This window comes from Ornithorhynchus anatinus, chromosome 9, assembly GCF_004115215.2.
Source record: "Ornithorhynchus anatinus isolate Pmale09 chromosome 9, mOrnAna1.pri.v4, whole genome shotgun sequence".
NCBI classification, from domain to species: Eukaryota; Metazoa; Chordata; class Mammalia; order Monotremata; family Ornithorhynchidae; genus Ornithorhynchus; species Ornithorhynchus anatinus.
In genome coordinates, this window is record NC_041736.1 from 53,912,511 (window position 1) to 53,930,499 (window position 17,989).

At 43.4% G+C, this 17,989-nt stretch overlaps 1 protein-coding gene across 5 annotated transcripts in view; it reads left to right on the plus strand.

Moving 5' to 3' along the window:
- The window catches only part of USP34 (ubiquitin specific peptidase 34), a 180,576-nt gene that overhangs the window by 157,633 nt on the left and 4,954 nt on the right, over positions 1–17,989 (plus strand). For 4 of the 5 annotated variants that reach the window (XM_029071971.1, XM_029071975.1, XM_029071972.1 and 1 more), the window contains 17 exons: positions 894–974; positions 1,897–1,982; positions 3,324–3,492; positions 3,603–3,677; positions 4,859–5,010; positions 5,714–5,762; positions 5,867–5,971; positions 6,065–6,109; positions 7,330–7,434; positions 7,883–8,030; positions 8,701–9,335; positions 10,969–11,126; positions 12,897–12,975; positions 13,867–13,993; positions 14,697–14,804; positions 17,328–17,432; positions 17,555–17,679. In XM_029071971.1, coding sequence (XP_028927804.1) covers positions 894–974; positions 1,897–1,982; positions 3,324–3,492; positions 3,603–3,677; positions 4,859–5,010; positions 5,714–5,762; positions 5,867–5,971; positions 6,065–6,109; positions 7,330–7,434; positions 7,883–8,030; positions 8,701–9,335; positions 10,969–11,126; positions 12,897–12,975; positions 13,867–13,993; positions 14,697–14,804; positions 17,328–17,432; positions 17,555–17,679 — 2,352 coding nt within the window. The remainder of the gene's footprint in view (positions 1–893; positions 975–1,896; positions 1,983–3,323; positions 3,493–3,602; positions 3,678–4,858; positions 5,011–5,713; positions 5,763–5,866; positions 5,972–6,064; positions 6,110–7,329; positions 7,435–7,882; positions 8,031–8,700; positions 9,336–10,968; positions 11,127–12,896; positions 12,976–13,866; positions 13,994–14,696; positions 14,805–17,327; positions 17,433–17,554; positions 17,680–17,989) is intronic. The other variant, XM_029071974.1, reaches the window with a different exon arrangement.

The window sequence follows — 17,989 nt, forward strand, 5'->3', positions numbered from 1 at the left end:
ACTATCATCATAAATCAGTTCTGTCATTTTTAGTACTGGTCTCATTAGCATTGTTTCCTCCTTTATTACAAACTAAATAACTGAAGGCATAGTTTCATTTGGGTCCAGAAAACATCAAAGATTTTTGAAATTTGGACTGACTAAATTGTGGCTCCTATGGATATTTTCTCTAAGGCATTTTGCTCACCATAAGTTGGTCATCTTTGGTGACTGTATACGCTGTATAATAAAAAGGTGGTATTGGCTGATCCTGTCAGCTCCGAGGAAAGAAGCAGAAGCACTTAGCCACCTGGAAAAAAAATCCCAAAATGCCCCTGTTTTCTATTACAGAAATGCCCATTTGTTGGCTTGAAAATATTCCCTGTCTTTTTATTTTCCTTTCTCTAGTGGACAAACGCTTTGAGCAATGGAGAAAGCCCGAGGCCCACCTGGGGGGAATGCTAGGGTCCTCAGTTGCCCACCAAGTATCTCCTGAGAACACTTCCTACTTTAAAAAACAAACAAAAAACAGCAACACTTTTATTGGGGCCATTTCTCTGGGCTAAATATCCCCCTACCAGTGCTGTGAAAGGAAGAATGTGAAAAAGCTGGCCTTTAGCATGGAGACCCCTAAGTTTCCAGAGCCTCAGGTGCCCCAGAACCTTCCCTATAAATATTTAGCAAGAAAATGAAATGCATAAATCTCTTGATGCAAAAATTGTTTTGTTTTTTCTAAACTAAAGCTTTCAGTCTAAATAATGTGTCATTGCACGAAAGGCGAAAAATACCAGATTTTCCTGAATGTTGTTTACCACTGGCTTCCATAATTTTTGGCTTCCAGTGTATTTTATGGTTTTGTATGTCAGTGCCATGTATTTACCTGAGGTTAAAATCTAGCCAAAATTTTATTGCAGTGGTTTTTGGACCGGATGGCTGATGATGACTGGTGGCCAATGCAGATCTTAATTAAGTGTCCCAATCAAATTGTGAGGCAGGTAAGGAAATTGAATGATAAAATATAATTTACAAAATGAACAAATATACATCCCATAAAGGTGTCTAAGCCATCTGTGGAAAGTTTTGAAAAGCCCACCATATTTTCACCAATCCATCCCCCCACTTTTAGCACATGTCAAAGAGAAGCACTAAATGTGTTCATTGGTTGCTTCCAATTATTTTAATATTGTCCTGTATCTAAAACACACAATACCTAAAGACAAGCACAATAGCAGTACTCTTGGGAAACTTGGTCAAAATTTCCCTGGAAAAAACATTTACCCTTTACTGTTATCTGCGTTTTCCCTATAACTAAGAACTTTGTAGTTATCCTCTTCCCAGGCTTTAAAACCTTGCTTTCCTGAAGCTGTGGTTCCTTGCCCTCCTTGGGCTTTTGATAGCATGCTCTGTGCTTCTTGTGTTTGCGCTTGGATTTGTACCCTTTATTCACCTCATCTTCAGCCCCACATCACTTAGGTACATATCTGTAATGTATTTGTTTATATTAATGTCTGTCTCCCCTTCTAGACGGTAAGTTCCTTGTGGGCAAGGAATGTGCCTTCCAACCTGCTATATTGTATTCTCCCAGTTGCTTAATACAGTGATCTGCACCCAGTAAGCGCTCAATAAATACCACTGATTGATTCACTGATGTTTGAGAATAAGGCTCCTGGTACCAAAAACAAAGCGTGAAAGAGTTGGAATCCTTGGCTGCTTGGATACAAAATAACCCACTTGTCCTATTGCCTGTGTTCCCTCTGCACACAGAGCGCCCGGGAGAGCTTTGGGATTTCAGAGGGAATTTGTGCCGAGAGTGGAGATAGGAAACTGGAAAATAAGGCTCAAACTTCTGTGAAGGTAGACAATAAAAGTATCCTCTTTTTGATAATTGAGCATTGCCTTGTGTTTTATCCACTGCAGATGTTTCAGCGTTTATGTATTCACGTGATTCAGAGACTCAGACCTGTGCATGCTCATCTCTATCTTCAACCTGGGATGGAAGATGGGTAAAAATGTTTTATTATTTTTGAGATTTCTTTTTGAAAATGTTTGAAACCCTTGACATCAAAATTGGAAATCTCATTCAGGATTATATTTTAAACTAGGTTCCTATTTCCCTTTCTCATTAAAATGCTTTGTAAGGGAAATTTTCATGTGAGCGCAGGCTGTTATCTGTCATCAGGATGATTGCAATCAGAGACATTAACTGGGATGGATTCTCAAACTTCCCGGAGTTATCCATTTCCCTCCATATCAAGCAAAGACTTCTTACCCTTGGCTTTAAGGCTCTTCACCAACACTAATCACCAGCTTTCTCTTCATTCCTCTCAAGTTCACATTCTAACTGTGCCTCACTCTCAACTCTCCCATCTCCGGCCCCTTGTACACAATGCTCCCTTTGCCTGGAACTCTGTCCCAGACCATAGCTCTTCCATCTTCACAGACCGCCTCTAAGGTAACTGGCTACATCCCAAGTCACATAAACGTAACAGCTATAAGAGCACAGGCTTTGGAGTCAGAGGTCATGAGTTCAAATCCCAGCTCTGTCACTTGTCTGCTGTGTGACCTTGGGCAAGTCACTTCACTTCTCTGTGCCTCAGTTACCTCATCTGTAAAATGGGGATGAAGACTGTGAGCCCCACGTGGGACAACCTGATTCTCCTGTGTCTACCCCAGCGCTTAGAACAGTGCTCTGCACACAGTAAGCACTTAACAAATACCAACATTATTATTATGTGTTTATGTATTTTTACCATCCTTATATTGTGTGAATATTTATTCCTCTCTTCACTGGTCTTGTCTGTTTCCTCCTGGTATTCATGCTTCTATACTCACACCTCCCTACTCCCCAGGACTTACATGCCTTTATTCCCTATTACTTCCCTCTATCCGTAATTTATTTCAGTGTCTGTCTTCCCCACTAGACTGTAAATTCCTTGAGGGCAGGCAACATGTCTGCCAACTCTTTTGTTCTCTCCCAAGAGCTAGTACAGAGCTTTTCACAGAATGAGTGTTCAATAAGTACTATTGATTGATTGATCCCTCCTGCTCCCACTATTTGCACATAATTTTTGCCCCTTAGAATGTAAACACTCAGAGGGCAACAAACCTGTGTTTTCCTTCTGTTGAATTCTTCCACCCTCTAGCAGAGCGATTTGCACGAAGTAAGCTTTCTGTAAATACCATCGATGGGTAGATTGTCCTAGGTGTAACTGCTGTTTGAGTATTTTGCTAAACATGAAATGCATAAAAGTAGAATCTTGAAACATATGTTTAAATTAACTCATGATCATCTTGTCCCAGATGAATACATCCTTTGAGAGATTTGTATTAAATTTGCTTTTCAGTTCAGATGATTTGGATGGACCAGTGGAAGACATTGGCAGTCGCTCATGTGTCACTCGCTTTGTAAAAACACTTTTGTCGATTATGGAACATGGTGTGAAACCACACAGTAAACATCTCACAGAGTACTTTGCCTTTCTATATGAATTTGCCAAAATGGGAGAAGAGGAGGTGAGACTATTCCTTGCCATTTCTGAAATTTTGCAAAATTCATTACTCGTCTTTAAAGGAATATGGGGCTTGATTCTATATTTGAATTAACTCAATATTTCCATTTCCAGAGCCAGTTTTTGCTTTCATTGCAAGCCATATCGACAATGGTACATTTTTACATGGGGACTAAAGGGCCTGAAAATGTAAGTATGAGTTCTCCTCAAAGATTTAGAAATGGGAAGCAGCATAGCGTAGCGGGTAGAGCACAGACCTGGGAGTCATAAGGTCATGAGTTCTAATTCCAGGTCTGCCACTTGTTTGCTGTGTGACCTTGGACAAGTCACTTCACTTCTCTGTGTCTTCGTTACCCCGTGTGTAAAATGGGAATTGAGATTGTGAGCCTTACTTGGGACAGGGACTGTGTACAACCTCATTTGCTTGTATCCACCGCACCGTTTAGTACAGTGTCCGGCACATAGTAAGCACTTAACAAATATCATAATTATTATTATTTCTAATCCCGGCTCCGCTACTTGTCTGCTGTGTGACATTGGGCAAGTACTTCACTTCTCTGGGCCTCAGTTATTTCATCTGTGAAATGGGAATTGAGACTGTGAGACCCCCAGTGGGACAGGGACTGTGTCCAACCCGATTTGCTTGTTTTCACCGTGGTGCTTAGTACAGTGCCTGGCACATAGTAAGAGCTTAAACACCATCATTATTATTATTATGTATTAAGATACCCATTGTTAAATGCAACATTCTAGTTCATGCAGAGCATCTAACTATTGAGCTGAAAAATATTACAGTAGTGGTAAATTTAAGAAAAACTTTCCTCGTAAGCTCATGGCCATAATAAACCTTGATATGAAGATCATAGAAGGAAGACTGAATTTGAATGGGTAGCAACACTAGACCTTTTCCCTTTACCTAATACCCTCAGTTGGCTTGTGAAAACTGCTTTGATGCCTTGAGAAATGACACTTCCTTGCACCATTCCAAACATAGAAGACCACCATCGCAGGTCACAAGGTGGCTATTTGCTATTCCTTTCCATAGTAGAACAGCAGAGTTTAATCTTTCAACTCATAACATGGTAGGAATAATTATAATATCTGATACAGACATGTTTGAATCACTATGTCGGCCAACCATTGCCCGTCCGCCTGGGGCTATGAAACAGTCAAGTTGAGGCCACTTTTACGTAGGATCTAAGCAGATTCAGAAGTTGATTGTGACCGTTTTTAATAAGCTAAGTAGCGATTTTAAATCCTCGGGGATTTTTCCCAAGAAACACTATAGCAAGTCATACCCATCACATCACCCAGAAAAATTAAACATAGCCTAGTTCTAAGTGACTGATTTTGTTTTCCTTCCTTCTCAGCCCCAAGTTGAAGTACTGTCTGAGGAAGAAGGTGAAGAGGAAGAGGAAGAGGAAGACATTCTTTCTCTAGCAGAAGAAAAATACAGGCCAGCTGCCTTAGAAAAGATGATTGCTTTGGTTGCTCTTTTAGTCGAACAGTCCCGCTCAGAAAGGTGAAGAGTTTGAATTTTCCAAATGCAGCGAGGGTGTGTGTGATTGCTACCCTTACATACATTTCTCTTGCATTAACCTCATGGGGTAGCAACTCCCTCCAGGAAGGGTCCCAAAATAGTCCAGTGATTCTGATCAGGGTGTTTTCCTTGGGCATGGCCAGTTCGGAGGCAGATCCAGAACTAATTGGCCAGCTCCACAATGGGGGCACCCACTAGGACAAGAGTGGCCAAGTCAGATGAGAAGCAGCATGGTGCAGTGAGAGAGCACGGCCTGAGAGTCAGAAGGCCCTGGGTTATAATCCCGGGTCCGCCTGTCATCTACTGTGTGACCTTGGGCCAGTCACTTCACTTCTTTTTGCCCATTCCCTCATCTGTAAAATGGGACCAGAGACTGTTAGCCCCCATATGGGACAAGGACTGTGTCCAACCTGATTTGCTTGTATCCTTCCCAGCACTTAGTACAGTGCGTGACACATAATAAACCCTTAGCAAATGCCACAATTATTCATTATTATTACTGTTGAACTAAACGTATGGAAAAGACTTAGACTAGGAATTGCAAAGTGTTATTTGGTAGCAGTGGCTTAAAGTACTTATAATTGTCGCATTTGTAAATGTATAATTTAAAATGTCATTAGGACAGCTCTATCACTTAGCTGAATAGGGGAGAAACTCATTTCAACAATGTTTTGTTTTGTTTTAGGCATTTGACTTTGTCGCAAAATGATATGGCTGCATTAACAGGAGGAAAGGTAATGATAGTGGGTCCATGAGGGTTGGGAGAAAGAATCTCCAAAAGTAGAAACCATCTGTCAGTATTTGAAAACTAAAGCATCCCTTTGTTGCTTTTTTACAGGGTTTTCCCTTCTTGTTTCAACATATCCGTGATGGAATAAACATCCGACAGACTTGTAATTTGATTTTCAGCCTTTGTCGATATAATAATCGTCTTGCAGAACATGTAAGTACTAAGAAATGCTAACTGAAAAAGGCACAGAGACAAGGTTTTTAATAAAATTTGAAAGGATTTTCTGAAATCTTTTTTTTTCCTCAGATTGTTTCCATGCTTTTCACATCTATAGCAAAGCTGACACCTGAGGTATGGATTAAATAATTTTCCAGATATAATTACAAATTACAGTAGTTTTAAATTTTCTTATGTGGACTCAATCAGTGGTATCTGTTGACCACATGCTGTGGGTGGAGCACTTTACTAAGTGCTTGGGAAGATACAGTGCAATAGAGTTGGTAGACTCGATCCTGGCCCACTAAGGAGCTTGCTGTCTAGAAGGTGAGACAGATATTGAGATAAACTACAGATATGGAAATTAGAATGAAATGTACCTAAATGCTGTGGGGTTGAGAGTAGGGTGAAGAGCAAGTGGTTAAGCTATACAGATCTGAGTGCATAGGTGATGCTGAGGAAAGGGCAGGCAGGGGAAAATTTGTATTTTCAGGATATTTATTCTTGTAATATCAATTAATCATGTTCATTGAGTGCTTACCATGTGCAGAGAACTATACTAAATGCTTGGGAGAGTACAATATGACAGTTGGTAGGTACGTTCCCTGCCCACAAGGAGCTTATAGTCTAGCTGGAGAGACAGACATTAAAATAAATTATGGCTATGGACATAAGTGCTGCAGGCCTGGAAGTGGGATGAATAAAAGGGAACAAATCCAAGTGCCAGGGAAACTCAGAAGGGAGAAGGTGTAGGGGAAATGGGAGCATTTTTCATTTTCACACTATGCAGTGTTCAGTAAAATAGTTTCGGAACTGTTTCGGAAAAATTAATGAGCCAAATGTACTGAGAAAAATCTTGGGGCCAATCGTGTTTCAGTAGATTAAACCCAGAACCTGCATCTACAGTGTCAAGAGATCCACACAAAAGGGGTTTGGCCACAAGACAAGCCTGGTTCTTTGTCAGAGCTGATGGAAGATTAGAGAGAAATTAGCCAATGCCTAAGGAGTGTGAGCACTGCTTTGGTATGGTGTATTTCTTTGTCTATAAATGCCAGGATCATGCATCTTTAGCAGTCAGATTTGTTTCTGTCACCTTAACAATTCCTGTGGCTATCATAAAAAGCACTGGCCGAAACTAGTCAAATACCAGAATTAGTGGGCTTAGATTAATGTTGTTCTCCAAGCTATTTTTGCTACTTCACATTGATTCAGACTTTCTTTACCAGGGAACCGAGAGTTCTGCTGGTAAAATAGCATAAGAATTCACCAGGGATAGGTTTGTCATAATGGTGTATTAATACAAAAGGGACAGGTGCAAATGGATACCAAAACCCCCAACTTTTTCTGTTTTGTAGGCAGCTAATCCTTTTTTTAAATTACTGACAATGCTAATGGAGTTTGCTGGAGGCCCCCCTGGAATGCCTCCGTTTGCCTCATACATTTTACAAAGGATATGGGAGGTATGTAAAACCAGGCAGGTAGTGGATTCAGTTTTTCTTGATGTTGTTTTGAATTTGTTTTCTCAAGCTGTGATGTTTTCCAACATAACAACCACCTTGATTTGCAGAGAATTGACTGTGTAAAATTTGGCAACACTGGTGTCTTCACCGTTCTAGCAGGCAATCATGCTGAGGGCTTTTTTTTTTAAGGTGACTGCAGTCATTGGGTTTAAAATCAGTCGGACATCTGTGTGGTATCACTCTGTTGACTTGTTTTTCAGCTTGATTTTCCCCTTTTGAAGGCATGTAAATTGAGGTCCAAGGGGGGTTGAGCTGGTGGAAAACTTTGTAAAGTGGAATGTAGTGGTTACTGAGTGAATTGACTGCACTTTTGCCCCATCAGCACTGTATTGCATGAAAGTGAAGATACAATGTAAAGTGCACTTTACATGCACTTTTCTTTTTGTAGGTGATTGAATATAACCCTTCTCAGTGCCTCGATTGGTTGGCAGTTCAGACTCCCCGCAATAAGCTGGCACACAGTTGGGTGTTGCAGAATATGGAGAACTGGGTTGAGCGTTTTCTTTTGGCACACAACTATCCTAGAGTCAGGACTTGTAAGTGACCTCTTCAAAGTTTTAATGATCCTCTTGTTGTTTTCGTTGCTATTAAGTAATTACTGGGTTCTGGTGGCTCTGTAACAAAGACAAAAGCTAGAGGAGGAGAACTCACAGACACGTATAAAACAGCATTGTTGGGAAGGCCAGTGTTTTACTCTGAGAGGGCAAAAGGCATTTCTGGCTTCAATTAATGGGTTTGTCGATGCTGTGAAGGGAGAAGAGCTTGTAAAGAATGAGGGGGTGCCTTACTGGATATCAGGGGAGAGCAGGGAGTATGCGGTGGCTACCTGGGAGAAAAGCCTCATGAAAAGTTACGTGTTTACCTTTGTCCATTGGCTGTGCTTTGGCAGTGGATGAAAGCTTTCACCCTGCACCCCAGCTCCCTCCCATGTTTGATACGGCTGCTGATGCCACTGCCTGTTCCACGGGATGGCTGGGCTATTTCTCTGTGGTCATCTCTCCCTCACAGTCTCCCTTCTTGGCCCTGCACCCAGATCTCTAAAGAGGCAGAACCTTTTTGAAGATTTCTTCTCACGTCCCTTTTTAGTTGTTGCCTCCTTTGTTTTAGTTGTTTAAAAAAAATAGAACCCTGAACTGTATCTGGCACTGATTTTTTTTTCCCCATTCCTGCCTGTGGTGTGACACTGTGTTTGTTTTCCATTTTTAGCGGCAGCCTATCTTCTGGTGTCACTTATTCCAAGCAATTCATTCCGTCAGATGTTCCGGTCCACCCGCTCTTTGCACATCCCTACACGTGACTTGCCGCTAAGCCCCGATACCACAGTAGTTCTGCATCAGGTCTACAACGTACTTCTCGGCTTGCTCTCGAGAGCAAAACTTTACGTGGATGCTGCTGTTCACGGTACCACGAAGCTGGTACCCTACTTTAGTTTCATGACTTACTGTTTAATCTCAAAAACTGAGAAGCTCATGTTTTCCACGTATTTCATGGACCTGTGGAACCTTTTCCAGCCTAAGCTTTCTGAGCCAGCAATAGCCACCAACCACAATAAGCAGGCTTTGCTTTCCTTCTGGTACAATGTATGCGTCGACTGTCCGGAGAATGTCCGCCTTATTGTGCAGAACCCAGTGGTGACGAAGAACATCGCCTTCAATTACATCCTCGCAGACCATGACGATCAGGATGTGGTGCTCTTTAACCGGGGGATGCTCCCCGCCTACTATGGCATCCTGAGGCTCTGCTGCGAACAGTCCCCCGCATTCACAAGGCAGCTAGCTTCTCATCAGAACATTCAGTGGGCCTTTAAGAACCTCACACCGCATGCCAGTCAGTACCCTGGAGTGAGTAGTCTGATTCTGTCCCTACTTTGCAAATGTCTCCTACCACCTAATGGCTTTTAATGATCATTTTCCCTTTTGAAGGAATCAGAAGAGATGGGATGGAAAAAAAAACCCAGAAGGTGCAACTGAATTTAAAAGGCTTAAACATTTTTTCCTCGTACCTTTCTTATTTCCAGGCACCATATCTGTACACTCTCTTGGCATGGCTGGATCTGATAAGGGGAGGTGTTATGGTTCTCTTGAGAATTGCATAATGAGGGCATTAATCTGGATGATCATTCATTTATTATAATTCCTATCAGGTTATTTGTTATCAAATAGATTGAAGGCAGAAATATTCAGCTAGAATTCTTTTGTTTCTCCCCTTTACTGTTTTGTGGCTGTTTCCTCTCAAGTGCACATCTAAGTGCAGTGAACTTTCTATTAAATTTAGCAATAGCAATCTAAGGAGTTCTACTAAGGGACCACCCTCTCTTAGGATCTGTCAGTGGTAGCCCCAGTGTTTTTCTTCGGACCACGTTCAGCTCTACAAAATGTCATAAGTGTGTTTGCTTGAAATCTTCATATTAATTTGCAAATGCCACCACTATTCTCTGATCACAGTCCCTTAGGCAGTTTTCCAGTGAAATGATTTAGTAAGATTTTCAGTTCTTGTTCGTTCCCCAGCCTGTTCTTCCTGACTCCCATATTTTCCATTTAGATGTCCTACCCCCCGGTTCTGGTGGAGAAGTGGGAGGCACACAGGTTGGGGAATCAACAAAGGATTCCAGAAGCTCCAGCCAGGTTCTAGTGGACCTGGGCCTGCAAATGTGTGACAAGGCTGTGTCTCTGCATCACTTGCAGCCCTCCCCGACCACCGCCCCCCAAGAAAACCCCCCAAAACTGAGTGCAACCCGTAGGTGGAGTTAGACTTTGGGAGTAAGACTCCCTAACCAACTCTTGGAGAGAATAAAATAGGCCTTAAAAATAATATAACAATAATAATAATAATAACTATGGTATTTGTTAAGCATTTACTATGTTCCAAGCACTGTTCTAAGCACTGGGGTACATACGGGGTATTCAGGTTGTCCCACATGGGGTTCACAGTCTCAGTCCCCATTTTACGGATGAGGTAACTGAGGCACCGCAAAGTTAGGTAGCTTGTCCAAGGTCACACAGCAGACAAGTGGCGGAGTCAGGATTAGAACCCATGTCCTCTGAGACCCAAGCCTCTGCCCTTTCCACTAAGCCATGCTGTGGTCGAGGCCCAACCCATTAATCCAAATCCTTTGGGTCAAGCTGGGCCAAAGTAGTCCTTGTGAAAAATGAGTTGTAGGGAGTTGGATGAATGGATGGATGGATGCAGCAGGCTCCTAGAGTCATCCTTGTAATGTAAGACAGAGTGTTAATAATGTCAGGCTGAAAAAATGGAAAAATAGATTTTTTTCCTGTTATCTTTGTTAAGATGGCCTTGATTTCCATAAGTGTGGAGTATTAATATTCTTTAACTTGTGTCTGTAGAAACACAGTAGCTGTGGAATAAGCATAACACATGGGAATGGGAAATAGAATATCATCTACAATTTGCATAATATAATCCACAGTTAACAATTTAAGAAAGATTACTTTAATGTCTATTTGCTTACTTTAGGCAGTGGAAGAACTGTTTAATCTGATGCAACTGTTTGTAGCTCAGAGACCAGACATGAGAGAAGAAGAACTAGAAGATATTAAACAATTTAAGAAAACCACAATAAGTTGTTATTTGCGCTGCTTGGACGGTCGTTCCTGCTGGACTACTTTAATAAGGTAAAGAGGTATTTTTCCGGGATAAGAAATTACCTTTCTCATCAACCCAGCAAGAAGAGAGAAAACACCGGGCTCATTTTGGAGGGGACACAAACCCGTCCAGGCCATTGAGATGTCATTTAGTAAAATAATCCCAAAAGACAAACAGCTTCAAATTGAAGGCATCTGCACAATATGACCATTTAATTCATTTCCCTGCCACCCCCAGGACCCCTCTCAAGGCATAGTACTAGATAGCATAATCTGTTCAGGCCCTGTCACCTCCATAGTGAGCCTCCTTAAATGAATGCTAGTTCCAGGAAGTAGTAATCTCCCCCGATTAGACCGTAAACCCATCAAACGGCAGGGACTGTCTCTATCTGTTGCCGACTTGTTCATTCCAAGCACTTAGTACAGTGCTCTGCACATAGTAAGCGCTCAATAAATACTATTGAATGAGTGAATGAATAAAGGCCACCAATCCTGTGTAGATTCCAAGGATTTAACAGTAATCCCATGAAAACCCAAGGAGAAAGGATATTTTGTTTGTCATCTAACAAAGTGTAATTCCTGAAATGAACAAAAATGAGTCAAGGAGCTCAGGTTTTTTGTGCAAGTATTTTGGACTTACCTTTTGATTTCAATACCTCTAGTATTTCAGCAGACTGTTCCTTTGAGTGAGGGTAAGGTGGAGTATACGGTCCAAAATTCAGGACCACCTTAGGGGGCACATTGAGAGTAAGGGACACTGAAACAGAAAGGGCTTGTGGAAAGAATGCAGACCTGGGTTTTCGTCCCTGCTCTGCCACTTTTCTGCCGTGTGACCTTGGGCAAGTCACTTAACTTTTCTGGGCCTCAATTACTTCATCTGGAAAATGGGGATTAAGACTGAGCCTGTTTGAGACCCGGACTGGATCCAACCTGATTAGCTTCTCTCTACCCCAGTGTTTAATACAGTGCCTGGCACATGGTAAGCACGTAACAAATACCATAAAAAAACAAAACCCAACACAGTTGTTAGAGTGCTCAGGGAAGTCACTGATTTGGGCATGTCAAATGCCTTGTCTCCAGCCAGAATGCCTTTTTACAAATAGGTTTTCTAAAAGCATACCTGTTAATAATAATAATAATAATATTCGTATTAAGCGCTTACTATGTGCAGAGCACTGTTCTAAGCGCTGGGGGAGATACAGGGTAATCAGGTTGTCCCACGTGAGGCTCACAGTTAATCCCCATTTTACAGATGAGGGAACTGAGGCACAGAGAAGTTAAGTGACTTGCCCACAGTCACACAGCTGACAAGTGGCAGAGCCAGGAGTCGAACCCATGACCTCTGACTACGAACCCCAGGCTCTTTCCACTGAGCCACGCTGCTTCAGTTAACCCACTGAAGAGAAATTGAGCACCCAGTTGATAGTGAAGCCATTGAAGAGGAGTGGGTCAAATGTAAAATGCTGGTCCCCCGGCCCCTTCTACCCACCGGGACTCCTACTTTGCTCCGTCCCAGCTGCGGGTGCAGGTAGCAACACACCAACTCACTGTGCTCCTAAGATCAGAATCGTGTGCGGCTGCTAACTAGCTGTACCTGCCGCAGGCTTAGAATCAGGGAGTTACTGAGGAGAGCCAAACCTGTCAGAGGTCAAAGCCCACCTCGCCACCCCCACCCTTCCCCTGGCTTCTGTCATCAGGGACCTGTTCACCTCTGGGAGTTAGATTGAGGATAATGAGACCTCTTCCTTACAAATGGGAAAAACCCTAAAAGAGTTTAAAATATACTTGTGTTTCCTTTAGTGCCTTCAGAATACTATTAGAATCTGATGAAGACAGACTTCTTGTTGTATTTAATCGAGGGTTAATCCTGATGACTGAGGTAAATATTACCATGCATGTTTATTTTAAATAAAATGCTTTCTGCACCACTCCTCCCTTAATAACAAGCCTGTTTTGAGGGGTGGGTAGATCTGTATTTTGGTACCTACCAAAAAATATGAAGTTTATTTTTTATTAGCCACAAAACCCTGCAAAACTTTCTGTGGGAAATAGTAGTCAGGGAGGCAGCATGTTTTTGGAGTGGACCACGTCTGTTTGAAATTCAGAACTGGGATTAGAATCCAGCTGCAGTCACTGCCAAGATAGAAACCCTGCTCCTGTCCCATCCGATGGGAAGCACCTCAAGAGCAAAGGCTGTGACTTCTGCTCTTGTCAAATGCTAAACACCTGAACAGCACCGTCAGGACTGGTGGTGTTATCCCTCGAGAAACACCCCTCTTCCTTTGGGGCCAGGCCAACAGAGGGGGCAATCAGAACCCACTTTATATTTGCTTGAGTAGGAAGAAGCTTGGGCTAGAGCCCCTATTTTTGGCCTCAATGGCTTTCTCTTAGGAGCTTTATTCCTCCGTTTTAGCACCATCCTTCCTAGTAGCAAAATCCATTTTAGCCATCTGTGGAATTCTTCCTGGCCAAACCGAATGCTAACTTGATCCGGGGAAGGAGCAGCAGCAATACCACTGAGCTGATAGAGCCACTGAACCCAAAAGGGATTCAGAGTTTCAATCCACAAATTATTTTTTGTTACCCTCATTTTGAGCCGAGGGTGGCAGAGTCAGCCAACTACCCAAAACTGAATCAGAGAGGCAGGACACGAGCGATCCATAAGACATTTCCTATATATGGATGGAATAGCTATGCTTCACTCCTCTATAGTGGAAACCGATCAAGAAATACTTTCTGGCTCGTTTTTCAACACATGTCTTCATTGTAGTCTTTCAACACGTTGCACATGATGTACCATGAAGCCACAGCTTGCCATGTGACTGGAGATTTGGTGGAACTTCTTTCAATCTTCCTCTCGGTCCTAAAGTCTACCCGTCCTTACCTCCAGAGAAAAGGTTTGTTTGTCATTTCCTGTTTAATGAGTGACTCGTGATGTTGGGCTAATTTTCTTGGATTCGGGGCCGGGGAAAACCCCCTCAGGCCTAAGCCAGCAGTGCCAGTGGGGGCACAGCCAGTAGGGGTGCAACTTGGGGAAGCAAAGAATTGGGGTCATAACCTCCTGGGCAACCACTGGGTGGAATTCTGTCCAGCTACCGCTCCGAGGGGGCAAAGAGGAAGTTGGAAGCCATCGGCAAAGCTCCTGAAATACCTCATGTTGCAGGCATGCTGGATATCAGGGCAAGCCGGCTCTGTTCTGGTGAATAATAGTAATAATAATGATAATCATATTTATTGAGTGCTTACTCTGTGCAAAACACTGTAGTAAGCACTTGGGTCACTCAAATGTCAGGGCCAAAGGCTTTCCTGGTACAAGGCAACAACTATCAAATAGGTTTCCCCTTCTCTTTAAGTACTAGGTGTTTTCCTAGAAATTGGTATTAATTAGATTTTTTTATAACATTACTAAAATGTGTCTTAAGTGTTGTACAGATTTAGGTTAACATTATATGACATCTCGTTGAAGATACAGAGTATTTCTAGCGGTTGCAGAAAGCGGTTCATGGAATGTGTTTCCAATAACTCTGTGGTTGTGCAAGAAAAAGGTCATGGTTGGGAAATTTGATACAAATGCATAATGATTTCTGTTTGTACTTGCAGATGTGAAACAAGCGTTAATCCAGTGGCAAGAGCGAATAGAATTTGCGCATAAACTCTTAACCCTGCTTAATTCTTACAGTCCTCCAGAACTTAGAAATGCATGTATAGGTACGTTTCTGGGAAATGGGTCCATGCTACATCTAGACGTGCCGAAAAGTCATAGTCGCGAGAACGTTTCAAGTGGCACTTTTATGGAGTCACTATGTAGTGTTGTCTGTAATTTCAGTATTTTTCAGCAAGGTGCCAACTTGAGAATTCAATCTAATTAAATTGACTTGTGGGATCGAACCCACGATAAGATAGAAATGTTAGCTCCCATTCACATCAGTAGGTATAATAGTAAAAATGTCTGTTTAGAGTCTGTTTTGTGCAATATACCTCCTTAAGAATTTTGTGCAATTCTCCTCCTGCCTCTCTGGCTGCTCCTCGTTGGTCTCTTTAGCTGGCTCTTCCTCTGCCCTCCACTCCCTAACTGGGATGCCTCTCATGGCCCAATTCTGGGTCCACTTTTATTTTCAGTCTGCACCTGCTCCCTTGGGGACTTCATCTGCTCTCATGGCTTCAACTTCCAGATCTGCCTCACTCTCACTAGCCCCAGCCCCTCTCCTCTGCGATTCATTCATTCAACTCAGTCGTATTTATTGAGAGCTTACTGTGTGCAAAGCACTGTACTAAGCATCTCATTTAATAATAAATACTGTTATCATTGTGGTATTTCTCAGTTGTTTCCTATATGCCAAGCACTGTGCTAAGCACTGGGGTAGGTAGAGAATAAGCAGATCAGACACAGTCCCAGTCCCTCAGTCACCTTGCCATTATCATTAACTCCCCTCTTGCTTTCAACTCTCATATTCAGTCGGTCACTAAATCCCATCCGTTCTTTCTTCACAACATCACCGGGATGGGTCCCTTTCTCTCCATCCAAACTGCCGCCCTGCCGGCCCACGCCCTTGTCCTGCCCCTGCTTGATTGCTGCCTCCTTGCAGACTGCCCTGCTTCCAGCCTCTCCAGCCATAATTCACTCTGCTGCTTGGATCATTTTCTTAAACATCATTTTGCACACTTCTCCCCACACCTGAAAAATGTCCAACTATTGCCCCAGCAGTTGTCTGTATCAAGCAGAAACTCCTGACTATTGGCTCTCAAAGCCAGCTCTCTCCCTGCTAAATATCCTTGCTCTTCTCCCACTACATTCTCCCTCACACAGTTTTCTCCTCTCAACCCGACCTACCCACCGGATCTCGTTCTCATCGTCTCTCACTGCCAGTCTCTTTGCTCATGCCCTCCCTCCTGCCTGGAATTCCCTTCTCCTCCACCTCCCCTGCTAGATTATAAGCTCCTTGAGGACAGGGATCTTGTCTAATAATTCTTGTACTCTCTCAAGCACTTAGTCTGGTGCTCCGTGCAGAGTAAATTCTCAATAGATATTATTGATTGATTATGCTGAACTTGACATTGAAGGGAGTTGCAAGTGAAGTCTATGGTAAGAATCCTGCCCTTGAAGGGTTTTCTGTGCAGATGGATTGTGATGTTAGTAGCGTCACCATGGATCGCTACTTATTGTCCCTCCTTTTCAGGAACCCTTCCTGGAAAATGGTTCTTCTTGCAGTTTTGTTGCAATTCTCCCCTAAGACAGATTACCTGGGCCTCAGTATTCTTCATATGGCTTGAGTTGGTGGGGAAGGGAAGTCCATTTTCTTGTGGCCCAGGACCTAAAAACACTGACCAGGTGGGAGTTTCAGCTCTGAGCCTAACCGGTGGCTGTGTTCAGCAGGAATTGAAACCTGATCAAAAGAAGGACAACTTCATGTTGTCACCCCTTCCTTTCCTGACCCATGAGTTGTTACTGAGGCTCACTGTGAGATGGGAAGCTGTTATACTCTGTGCTAGCCTGATTCAGTCATTCGGGCTTTGATCCTCCAAGCCGGTCAGATCTGCGGCAGGCTCTGTCCCCAGTCGTCTCTCCCCGCCTCCCAGCCTCCCCCCCTCTGGGCCGAGGAAAGCAGACGCCCTTCCAGTAGCGTCTTTAGAATCGGCCTGTGCCTCCGGGGCCGCCCGGTCTCTTCCAGTTTCTTGACACCGGGACGGGGAAGGAAGGAGCAGAGGGCAAGAAGGAAAGGAAGCTTCAGGAGGCCTGGAATGACCCGGGAGATGAAATCACCAGGAGAAAGGAGAGGAGTCAGGAGCTGTCGCTCCTCATTCAGTTGAGGATGTTCCAGCACACACTGACTTGGAGAGTTGGGATTTTCCTCAAATCAGTGAACTTCGAAAATTGTGTTTTCTGCAAATGTAGTTTTTGTAGGGCATTCCCTTACGTTTTTTACCACATCACTCACTACATTGTGCCTCTGGCCCGTCGGCTAAGGAAGCACTAATAAAGGGGCCTGTATTTGAGCCTTCGTGCCTTATCGTTTGCCTTTGGTTTAGCAGTTGCTGTGGTTCCTCCCACTGTAGAAAGTGGCTAACGTAGGCATTTATATTTGCATTGTTTTGGCATAAACATGGCCTGCTCCATACAGACTTGAGGATCACCCCCAGAATCGTGTCAGGTTTGAGGTTGAGGATGCATGAGTATGAGGCTTTGAAGATTAGATCTAATCTTTAACTGCAAAACTGGATTTCTTTTTTCAGATGTCCTCAAGGAACTTGTGCTTTTGAGCCCCCATGATTTCCTGCACACTCTTGTCCCATTTCTACAGCACAACCATTGCACCTACCACCACAGTAATCTCCCAAGTATGTATTCTTCCCCCGGAACTCTCGAGCACGTGTGGCGGCTGATCTACCCACACCCTGTGGGGGCGGGGTGGGGACACTCTGGTCCCCTTTTCCCTTACCGTTCATTTTTGTCATCCTAGTGTCACTGGGACCTTACTTCCCATGCCGTGAAAATCTCAAGCTAATAGGAGGGAAAAGCAATATCCGGCCTCCCCGTCCAGAGCTCAATATGTGCCTCTTGCCCACGATGGTGGAAACCAGCAAGGTATGTAGATGGCAGTGGCACCTTTCTCCATCTGTTAGGCTGAGCTTCTTTGCAGGGAGGGTGGGCCGAAAGAGGGAGAAGAAATGGTCTGGTCTTAAATGAGCAGGTCACGTTGACGTACCGAAAGAAATCTCCCGTGACTGTTAACGTCCGGTCCTGTTCAGTTTGGCGGTGGATGGTGAGCATAGGGATTGGGTTTTTGAAACACTGGCCCACATCCCCAGCTGCAGACTAATGTGCGGGATAACGTTTCAGAAACACGATCCTGACACCAGAAGAAAGCATGGACTGAAGAGGGGAGGGACTGGAG